At 39.5% G+C, this 12,277-nt stretch overlaps 1 protein-coding gene across 3 annotated transcripts in view; it reads right to left on the bottom strand.

Annotated features, from left to right (window-relative positions):
* The window catches only part of fbxo28 (F-box protein 28), a 51,434-nt gene that overhangs the window by 38,777 nt on the left and 380 nt on the right, over positions 1-12,277 (bottom strand). For all 3 annotated transcript variants that reach the window (XM_088420915.1, XM_088420917.1, XM_088420916.1), the window contains one exon: positions 12,151-12,277. This exon is cut by the window's right edge. In XM_088420915.1, the coding sequence (XP_088277041.1) occupies positions 12,151-12,277 (127 nt within the window). The remainder of the gene's footprint in view (positions 1-12,150) is intronic.

The following is a 12,277-nucleotide window of genomic DNA, read 5'->3' as shown; positions in this document are numbered from 1 at the left end:
TTCATCGTTTTCCTACAATTCACGTTTTTTATACTGTTCATATTTAAAGAATTTAGCCTTTTCAAACTGTGCTTACTTTCATTTCATCTTACTTTTCATTCCACAGTTGAACTTTTCTCAGTTTTTTTAACTTTGTATTATTCGTAATTCTTCACAGATTCACGTTCAAACATATGTCATCTCTCTATTTAAAGCTTTCACAGTGTGGTCTGACACCGCCCCCCCGTGGCCCAGTGGTAGAGTTGTCATCTTCAACATGTCCGTGCCCCGGTTCGGGCAAATCGCGTTTCACGTTGACAGTTGTTTTTTCTCTTCTGCTTTTACTTCGGATCATACACACTTTTTTATGATTCAAACATTCGTTTTTTTTTCAGTTTTCAACTTTGTGCTATTCATATTTTTTCACACAATCACATCATTCCACAGTTCAACTTTGTTCAATTTTTCAACTTTGTATTATTCATATTTCTTCACATTACCATTATACCACAGTTCAACTTTCAGCTACAATTCAAGTTTTTCTACCGTAAAAAATGGCCTAATGTTAAGTGAATGGTGTGATTCAAAAACATGCAGGATACAAGCCCTCGAGGACTGGAGTTTGAAACCTATAGTTTAGTTACACAAAGTACACCATTTCCCATGATGGCATCGGATGGCATGATGGCATTATTATTTACTGTGCAGAACCTTTCCATTTTTGAGTGCCTAAACATGTACGAAAAGTCACCAAATTTTGCACAGTTGACGGTACTGGTGAAAAATTTGATATTTTTGTGTTTCCTAAAACAATGCAAAAAAAATTGCTCTGCAGCGCTACCTATGGTCGAAAAAGTGCAGCTGGTCCCAGCCCGTTTGACCAAGAGCCCCGGAAATTTTTAGGCATATGTAGGACCTCAAGCACTACAAAAAAGGTCCTAAACTGCTGCTTGTTTCTCCTAAACGCTTTACTCAATCGCTTTCAAATTTGCTGTGGTGCATTATCAGACATAGGGGCACAAATGGGCAAAATTTGGTGCAGATCAGCCGACATATATGATAGGGGCGCGGCTTCAAATTATGTGTTCAATTTTTCCTTCGCCAAGAGTGATAAAAACCTTAATAACTTTGATGTACTATCTTAAAAAAATCTAAAACTTCATAGACACATGGAGACTTATGCCTTTAACACCTTTGTAAAAAATTATTGAAATAGCGACTAGCGCCGCCTAGTGGTTGATTAAAATGTCATTTTTTACACTTTCATGTATTGTGCTCAGTCTGTTTGAGTAAAACAACTGAAAATTGGTCAGAACACCATTAAGACATGGAATATTAAGGTTTTAACATCTTACGACTTTTCAATAATAGGCGTGGTCTGCACGCCACCTCAAAGTCAGATGACTCGCCAAAATGAAAAAATTGGCTGTAATTGGCCACAAAATGGCCCTATGAGTGGAAAATAGCCTCTCACTCCCGGCACGTTTGACCTAGAGCTACAAAAATTTGTAGCCTTATGTAGGACCTTGAACACTAAAAAAAAGTCAGCACGAGCCATATGCTCAGATGTACAGAAAGAGAGTTATGAATTTTTGAATGTGCACTTTTGGCCCGTTTTCGCTCATTTGCAGGTCCCGAACTGCTCCTTTTTTCTCCCAAATGCTTGACCTAATCAACTTCAAATTTGCTGTGGTGTTTTATCAGACTAGGAGGCACAATTGTTCAAATTTTTGTGACGATCCGCCATCAAATATGTTGGGGGCAGGGCTTCATATTATGCCTTTGATGTTTACTTCGCCACATGTGAAACAAACCTTTATAACTCAGCTTTACAAGCTTGGAAAAATCTGAAACTTCATAGACACATGAAGACTCAAGCCCTTAACACATGTGTTTAAAAAAATCTTCAATTGCTTATAAGGCCACGTAGTGGCAAGCAAAAATGTCAGTCTGATGTCTCGCCAAAACGAACAAAGTTGCTGTATTTGGACCCAGATGGTCTTATCTTTTCTAAACTTCATATATTTAATGGGTTTCCACTGCGGAATACACCTATCAACGTATTTTTTGTCATAGTGCGAGCCAAAAATATAACATTTTTTAAACATTTTTATGTGTTTAGCTAAGCCTTTTAAAGTAATATCGCTGAAAATAAGTCAGACAAGCCTCTAGACTGCCCTGCTGACCTCCACCAAATGTTACGAAATTTCGATAATGGGCGTGGCCTCCACGTCCATTTTCATTCCGAAGCTTTATCGGACCAGTAAAAGCTGCTGTAATTTGACCTAGATGATCTGATCTTCTCACAATTTCACACATTGGATGAAAATCTTTTCCTGAAGACATCGACAAACATATTCCATTTTAAAGCTAGCGCCACCTAGTGGCAACAAAAAATGTCAGTCGAAAGATTACAGTCAATCCTGTTTGGTTTGATCTACAGCTATGAAACTTTTTAGGCATATGTGTGACTGTAAGACATACAAAAAAGTCAATAGGAGTGATGTGCTAGGATGTACAGAAATAATTTTATGAATTTTTTTAATGTGCAACTTCGCACTGTTCCTGTACATTGGATGTTGTCAAACTCGTGCCTTCTTTTCTTAAACCGGTCACTCGATTAACTTCTACGTTGGCATGGACTATTAGCAGATATAGCGGCACAAATATGCCAAAAATTGTGAAGATCCCATGAGTTGTAAGATGTGGGCGGAGCTTCAAATTATTTTTAATATTTCCTTCGCCAAGAGTGACAAAAGTTTAATAACTCAGCTGTCACAACTTCAAACAATATGATACTATCCAGGGACTTTAAAAGTTGTGCCCTTAATACAGCTATGTGATAAACTTCGAAATCATTTACAGCGTCACCTATTGGCAGACACAATTCTTATTTTTTACACTTTCATGTAGTCTTCAAGGCCTTTTTGAGTAAATTAACTGAAAATGGTCTGAAAAGCTTTGAGACATTGGAACATGAAGCTTTTCAACTTTTATGACTTTTCAATAAAGGGTGTGGCCTATATGCTACCTCAAAGTCCGATGTTTCACCAAAATGGAAAAATTTGCTGTAATTGGACTGAGATGATCTAATCTTTCCAAAACTTTGTACATGGAATGGGAGTCCAATGTGAAATACACCTACAGGCCTAGTTTTAATGGTAGTGCGAGCGCCACCTAATGGCAGCAAAAAATATAGTAATTCCTTAACATTTTTATGTACTCTGCTGAGCCTCTTGAAGTGATAACCCTAACCAACTTAAATCATGTCTGAAAAGCCATTAAACACACCTATTGCCCTCCACCAATAGTATATTGTTTCGATAATGGGTCTGGTCTAGCTGGCAGCGCAAAGTTCATACAAGAGCAACAATAAAAGCTGCTGTAACTCAACCCACAGAATCCTACCTCTAAATTTCACATATTTGATAAGAGTCCTGTACTGAAGTCTTCTATGAACTAATTTTTTTATCTTAGTGCTAACACCACTGTGACGAACTTTAAAAAAATACAACATATAGTTTGTGTTTTATATACTTTATAAAGCCTGCTGATCAAAAGTAATAAAATATAAAATAAAATATAAAAATAAAATAACATTTTCTGAGAAATTGACTTCTAATTTTCACTTACCCCAACATGCGTATGCCCAAACATGTTCATACTCCTACTTGTTCATACCTCGACCTGTTCATACCTCAATGTGCACAGGTCTGCGAGGGCCTTTTATAGCTGCTTGCAGCTCTAGTTATTATTATTCTTCTGAATGAATCGCATTTTTGAGGGACTAAACATGTAAGAAAAGTCACCAAAATTTGCACACTCGTCGGGTCTGCTGTAAAATTTGAAATTGTTGTTTTCATACATAAAATCCAAAACATTTATTTTAGCGCCACCTAGAGTCGAGAAATTCTACCAGGTCCCTGTTTGACCTAGAGCTATGAAATTTTTTAGGCATACAGTGGCTTGCAAAACTATTTGGCCCCCTTGAACTTTGTGACCTTTTGCCACATTTCAGGCTTTAAACATAAAGATAAACTGTAATTTGTTGTGAAGAATCAACAAGTGGGACACAATCATGAAGTGGAACACACTTTATTGGGGTTTGTAAACTTATTTAACAAATAAAATATGAAAAATTGGGCATGCAAAATCATTCAGCCTCTTTACTTTCAGTGCAACTCTGTCCAGAAGTTCAGTGAGCATCTCTGAATGATTCAATGTTGACCTAATTGACTAACGATGATAAATGGAATCCACCTGTGTGTAATCAAGTCTCTGTATAAATGCACCTGCACTGTGATAGTCACAGAGGTCTGTTTAAAGCGCAGAGAGCATCATGAAGAACAAGGAACACACCAGGCAGGTCCGAGATACTGTTGTGGAGAAGTTTAAAGCTGGATTTGGACACAAAAAGATTTCCCAAGCTTTAACCATCCCAAGGAGCACTGTGCAAGCAATAATATTGAAATGGAAGGAGTATCAGACTACAGCAAATCTACCAAGATCTGGCCGTGCCCCTAAACTTTCAGCTCATACAAGGAGAAGACTGATCAGAGATGCAGCCAAGAGGCCCATGATCACTCTGGATGAACTGCAGAGGTCTACAGCTGAGGTGGGAGAATCTGTCCATTAGACAACAATCAGTCGTATACTGCACAAATCTGGCCTTTATGGAAGAGTGGCAAGAAGAAGATATCCATAAAAAGTGTCATTTAAAGTTTGCCACAAGCCACCTGGGAGGCACACCAAACATGTAGAAGAAGGTACTCTGGTGAGATTGAGACTTTTTTCGAACTTTTTGGCAGCAATGCAAGACGTTATGTTTGGCGTAAATGCAGCACAGCTCATCACCCTCAACACACCATCCCCACTGTCAAACATGGTGGTGGCAGCATCATGGTTTGGGTCTGCTTTTCTTGGGGGCGGCATGGCTTAGTGGTAGAGTGGTCGTCTCCCAGCCGAAAGGTCGTGTGTTCGATCCCCCGACCATCAAGACAATGTCTAAGTGTCCTTGAGCAAGACACTGAACCCCCAGTTGCTCCTGAGGCTGCGTTATCAGTAGGTAAATGACTAGTTAGTGTAAAGCGCTTTGAGTACCTAAGGTAGAAAAGCGCTATATAAGTGAAAGTCCATTTACCATTTACCATTTTTTCAGCACGTACAGGGAAGATGGATGGAGCCAAATACAGGACCATTCTGGAAGAAAACCTGATGGGAGTCCGCAAAAGACCTGAGACTGGGACGGAGATTTGTCTTCCAACAAGACGATGATCCAAAACATGAAGCAAAAGCTACAATGGAAGGGTTCACCAAAAAACATATCAAGGTGTTAGAATGGCGAAGTCAAAGTCCAGATCTCAATCCAATTGAGAATCTCTGGAAAGAACTGAAAACTGCTGTTCAGAAACACTTTCCATTCAACCTCACTGAGCTCGAGCTGTTTTGCAAGGACGAATGGGCAAAAATAGCAGTTTCTTCATGTGCAAAACTGATAGAGACATACCCCAAGCGACTTGCAGCTGTAATTGCAACAAAAGGTGGCCTACAAAGTATTACCTCAATGGGGCTGAATGATTTAGCACGCCCAATTTTTCATTTTTTATTTGTTAAAAAAGTTAAAAATATTCAATTAAGTGTGTTCCACTTCATGATTGTGTCCCACCTGTTGTTGATTCTTCACAAGAAATTACAGTTTAATATCTTTATGTTTGAAGCCTGAAATGTGGCAAAAGGTCACAAAGTTCAAGGGGGCAAAATAATTTCGCAAGCCACTGTATGTAGGACTTCAAGCCCTACAAAAAAGATAAAGAGCGCCATATGCTTGGATGTACAGAACCAGAGTTATGAATTTTTTTATGTGCCTTTTTGGACTAATTCTGGATGTTTGCAGGTACCAAATTCCTCTTAATAGCTCCTAAACGGTTGACCCTATCAACTTCAAATTTGTTATGCTTTATTATCAGGCATAGGGCCACAAATGGGCAAAATTTCGCGAAGATCAGCCAACATATATGATAGGGGCGGGGATTTAAGATATGTGTCCTTCGCCATGAGCAACAAAAACCTTAATAACTCCAATGTGCAAGCTTAAAAAAAAAAAAAAACTTTACAGAAAATTTACTTGTTATAGCCTTAAAATATCTGCATGTTAAATTTTCAAATATATTATAGCACCACCTAGTTACAGACAAAAATGTCCTTTTTTGAAATTTCTAGTATTGTGCTAACCCCGTAAGAGTAAATGTATGGAAAATTTGTCTGATCAGCATCGAGAATTGGAGAATATGGGTTTCCTAATTTTATGACTTTGTGATAAAGGGGGTGGTCTGTATGCCACCTCAAATTCGGGGTTTGCCCAAATCAGCAAAACTTGCTGTAATTGAGCCCGATGATCCTAAAACGGCAGCCAGGTCCGACCCATTTGACCTACAGCTATGAAATTTTTTATGCTTATGTAAGACCTCCAGACCTACAAAAACATTATAGAGCGCCATGTGTTAGGATGTACAGAACCAGAGTTATCACATGTTGAATGTAGAATTTGGCCCGATTTTGTAAATTTTTCTGGACCGAAACCCTTGACCCGATCAACTTCACATTTGGTGAGCGGTCAGGAGAAGCGAAATTTCGCCTTTCGAGTGTTTTTTTTTTTTTTTTTTTTTTAACTTTTCCGCGTTTCGCATCCAATCAACTTCGGGAACCTTCATGCAGGGGGCAGGAATGAATCATGGCGGGCGCTTTGAGGTCACCGGGAGCGATCCAACACGGGCAGCTGAGCTTTCAATACAAAACAGAGCCAAGCAAGAGCACTCACCTGGCTTGTAGAAAGGCGGAAGCGAGAAATTGGGACAACAGGTATGTGCAGCGTTTGCTTCACTTAACAGCTGTTGAACAGTAGTTACTGTGCTAAGCTAACGATAGCGCAGCATTGTCAGCACAATATTTAGCACGGTCTCGCCCCCCCTCCCCATCCACAATATTACCGTTAGCCTCTGGCCGCTGTTGATATTACATAGATAGTGAGAAGGATGATGTGGCTTTAAAGCCAGCACCCCCCCGGTCCACAATATAAATGTAAGGCGTTGAACGGTCTGTGGTGATCAAAAGGTTGGGGACCACTGTTCTAAACACCATTGTCGAACTTTATATAAAACTGATAGTTGTGTCTGATTGCGGGATCTAATTAACACCAAGCCATCACTTCTGCTCATGATGTTTGTTCTCTTTTCGATATGCAAACTGCTTACATCAATAGCAAACACCAAATACATCTTTGTTATTCCAGCTCCAATTACTCACATCACACTACCTCACAACATTCTAAAACTACTTTGAATTGCTCCTTGTCGTCTCCTCCTTGCTCATTTTACAGTACGCATGCAACAATACTGCATTTGATTGCTGCAGAATGTACTAACGCAGCATAACTGTCAATTCACGTGTCATGAAACACTTGGTCCACTTGACAGATCAACTTTGCGCGCTGCAACAAAAACTAGCCTTCAAAGAGCAGCAGCTAGCCGAAGTGCAGGCAAAACTGGAAATATCAGACAGGCAAATCATTTTTCTTTAATGATAAGACATTACACAACACCAACATATACAACATACACACAAAACTTCTCACTGTCATGTTTCTTCTCAACTACTGATTTACATTCACTTCACAAAAAAAACATCTCATAACCACAAACATCTCCTGATTACACTTTTTTTAAATTACTTTCCTACCAGATGCATCAAACGAAAAAGAGGAATAAGCACACGGAAATCAATTGATTACATCGACGGCCAAGCACACAAAATTCTACTTGATGACGTCAACGACCAATCCCCAACAGAAAGCAACTAGAATACACACAGACACACACATTACACCTACATACACTCCCACAATATCTTCTCATGTTCATTCCAAAAAACTTCTCTTTGCTGTGTTAAATACCTTTTCTTTAATTATTTACATTAACCTTCTGCTTATATCTACTTTTTTACACATTTATTGCACCCACATTGTAAAAAAAAAATGCGATTGACACTTTGCCCTTTCCTGCAACATTGCCTTCTACTGTTCCCTCCTGTTCCGTGGACCTCCTACCCCTGCGAGGGCTCTAGTATTATTATACTTATTATTATAGAAAGTTGAAATGATCAAGTCCTGAAAATATTTGAGAATGGGACTGTCAGAAAACTGTAAACAATATTCATCAAAATTCAAATTCAGAACTAATGCCCACAAATTTGGAAATTTAACATGGCTACTTTCATCAATAAACTGTACTGAGTGCCAAGGAGAGAAAGTGGATGTTATATTCATTCATTTAATGTCCCTACTACCCAAAATAAATGCAATGTCATGTTATTTTCATACATTGATGTGGGCATACGTAAAGATGTAATTGGCAAGTTTCATTATGATCACTCATTGTTTCCTGATCCAATGGCACGCTTACAATTTTTTAAAAACAATATGGACCTCGGTGGTAATGAGAGCCTTTCCACTGAGTCATGTCAATTTTGTTATAGGCTTTATTTGTTTGACTTACAGTGACTGTCTAGTCCTGGTGTTAGTGAACTAGATGTTTATCAATGAGGCTCATTTGCATAGAAGAGGGCAATTTCCCCCATGTACATATTACATTACAATTTTATTCAAATCCGTGTAAATATTATCAGCATACCAAACTGTAAAGGGCTTGGCATCTCAATTAGTGATTCACTTCCTCATCTGCACTGCTTCATGTATTACACACTCAATTGACTTCATTTATACCAGCTAATCCACACGCTGTCACAGTGTACCAGTAGAGTCAACTAATTTTTTGCCTCACCAAACCTGCTCACCTCTCTCCTCCCAATCAGCACCAAATACAAACAGCTGCTACCAATTATTTGCTCAGCATATAGGCCGGCCTCTCCCCCACAGAACTTGCCAGATTGTCATGTTCAGTGATGCCAAGTTTTCCAGCATTGGATCCACCAGGGTCGCCATACTTCCCGCCTGCCTGTTGTCCACTCCAGTCTGCACATGTACAGACCCAGCCTGTCCCTAACCACCCGCCTGCCTGTAACCCACTCCAGTCTGCCCGTGTACCAATCCAGCCTGTCTCAGACTACCTGACAGCCAGCCGTCCTTGCTTGTCTGCTGGTTTACCGACCTAGCCTGTCTCTGACCACCTGCCTGCTCGCTGATGACGCAAGCCCGTCATGCGTCGACACTGCTTGGCTTCGAACCACCATGGTCGCCATACTGTCACCGTCCTGCTAGCCAGCAAGCAAAAAAAGAAACTTTGATAGCACTTAGCTCTCTGTGCATACTCCTGGTTCCTCTCGTCAACCCTGATACACACAAAAGCCACACAATCCTTTTAGGGTATCTTGGCTACCGTTGTGATAAAGTGTCATGAGTTTGTTTTTTCGTTTGTATTTGATACTTGCATTATGTTGCTTGGCAACCTGGTGAAATTGCACCATCATAGTGTTCAGTTAAAACCAAGGTGCAGTAGGCCCCAATGTTACGAGTTTAATCCGTTCCGTGGTTGGGGTCGTAAGGCGAATTAGCCGTATGACGGGCAAGGCAAACCTATGTTAAAAAGCTAATATGTTTAGAACCCCAGGTAAAAACATCAAAATTGTACATACATATAAAATTGGTACAAAAATAGTATAGTAAGTGCTATGTATATATAATATACAAGTATACAATCAGGAAAAACATCATAAATAAGAAATACAGAAAGGATTTATTTACCTTTGAGTGCCGTTTGTTATGCCCAAAATCCCTAATAAGGGTTATCGCCAGCATCATGTCCATATAAATCATCTTCTTACTTCATTCTTTAACATCACTCGGAATCTTGGGACCCATGGCTAACCCTTTCAACGTTGAATTAAGCAGTAAAATGCACGATAAACACGGTTTTGTAACCACTCACAATCGAACAAAGCTTTACCGTTCCGCCATTATGAAACAAGTGAGGCTGACCAATAGCAGACAACCATCTCCGTGAGGAGACGCCGACCAATAGCAGACCAGAATTGTAGCGACATGTTGCAGGGACGGCAACAGAAAGTAAGTGTAATTTCCTAAAAACGCCTGCAGATGGAGCCCAAACAACACAAATACAGCCAAGCTCCTAGGGTCATGACCAGGGGTGGGCAACTCCAGCCCTCGAGGGCCGGTGTCCTGCATGTTTTCCAGTTTTCTCTCCCTAACACACCTGATTTAAACCATTAGCTCATCAACAAGCTCTGCTGGAGTTTGAGAATAATCCTAATCATTTGATTCAGGTGTGTTTGAGAGAGAAAACAGGAAAACATGCAGGACACCGGCCCCCGAGGCCTGGAGTTGCCCACCCCTGGTCATGACTGTCGTTTCGGGCGCAAAACCTTGAAAATAATATAAAGAGGGGATGAAAAAACTCAGTATTTCACGTCGCAACATGAAAATAATGTTAGTCAGGGACGTTGTAACGCGAGTTCACTGCATTTTGATTAAAATTCTATAACTACATTAATTCAATAGGTAATGCAAGCAGGCTATGGTAGTCTGGTTTATCCATTCCATGTCAAGTCACATAACGTTGATAAAACCACAAGTGGACAGAGCAGGAAGCACACAGTGGCCAACAAGACGCCACCATTCTGCCTGTTCCCTCCCTCAGCTTTGTTAACCATCCCTGCTCTACTCCACTAAAAAAAATTGCATATGATTCAAGGAATCTGTAAATGGGCGCTACACCAACATTTGGAAATGCCATACCTCAAAATCGGTGCAAGGGGGATCAAACTTTAGATTCCTTCATTTGATATGAGAAAATAATAGAATAAAATTCTGACAAATGGAACTGGTAGCATTGAGGAAGTCTTGGGTGAACTGGCATGTAATGACGCATAAGCGAGCCACACAAGTTTCATATTTTAAGTCTGATATTTTCCACCTAGAACTGGGAAATGAGGGCTTCTCTGAGATCACTGAATTATCTTTGAGTTGGGGTGCACAAATTTCCATTTTACACAGGTGAGAGACTGTCAAAAGGGAGAATTGCTTCATCTCAAAAGCATGCAGGAAAAGCACAAAATAAATTGACTCAAGCACGAATGGGAGAATATGCTTCAGGATGACAACTCTGACATGGCTTCTGACACATTGTGCACATTTGTTTTGTGAGAACATGATCTAAAGAAGGCTGAAAAAAAATCTACCACCAGTTGCATTTACATACCATATTATTTTCTTCGTTGGTGCACTGATGATTAAACTCTCATGTGGCCAGTTTAAATGAGCAAACAAGTATGAAATATAGTTGCAATATGGCAAGTGCCTGCAATTTTTGTGGAATTTTCTTAAAACATGGAACGACCACAACAAATGTTTCCTAAAATACATCAGAACAAATAATTTCATTTAACAAAAAAACAACTAATTGCTCTTGCACATGATCTATTGTGGTGTCCATGGTTCTTTTCATGAAATAGACTTTGATCGTGCTAATTGAGGACTTTTAATGTCAAGTTTGGCATTTTAATAATGACACATATTTTGACACGTAGAGGTTGAGCCAAGCTGGAAAAAAATGGTGGCTGTGTTAAACTGAAACATGTCAGCCAACCATATGACTCACAAGTAGAAAACCAAACAGAAGAAGATGTTGAAAAAAATGAAGCTATACCACTTAATTCTAATTTGACGTTTTTTTGACCCACACATTCTTAATGTGATATTAAAAAAAATCCTCAGAAAAATGCACCCCCCATGCAAAATACAGCTCCAACTGCACAGTATTTTAATCAGGATCTGCAGTAACATGTAGTTTCTGTCCCCTAGCCAATAAATCCAAAGTTGGAACCGAGCATGGCTCTTCACCACTCTTAATGATTATTCTGTTTTGACTAAGTGTTTCAGTCAAGATAAAGCAAAAGACAGATGTTGTTAGGCATTAAAATTTCCAAACGTATGCAACTGTGTTTAAAAAAAAACATTCAAAAAGTCTTTATAAGAAGCTCTTGAAAATGGACGGATGGAAAAACCTTAAAAGTCTTTCTTTGCTGGAGTTTAAAAATGCAGATTCCCGAGTGGCAAGGCATAATGCATTGTAGCCACATCACGAATTCACTGACATTTTAGTAATTAAAAAATAATATTTTAATGGTCGGACTTGTTCTTACCGAGCGCAGCAAACTGATTTCATCGTAGGACAAAAAATTGAGAAACGCCTCGATGGCCACTATAGGTAGCTCTAAAAGTGGGTTATTCTGATGGGTCTGGTCCACTGATGGAGCTGGTTGTTTCAGT

The sequence above is a fragment of the Hippichthys cyanospilos genome, chromosome 8 (assembly GCF_059441005.1).
Source record: "Hippichthys cyanospilos isolate Australia breed blue-spotted pipefish chromosome 8, RoL_Hcya_1.0, whole genome shotgun sequence".
In the NCBI taxonomy this organism is placed as follows: Eukaryota; Metazoa; Chordata; class Actinopteri; order Syngnathiformes; family Syngnathidae; genus Hippichthys; species Hippichthys cyanospilos.
The sequence above is the reverse complement of the archived record's forward strand: the minus strand, read 5'-3'. Positions and strand labels throughout refer to the sequence as shown.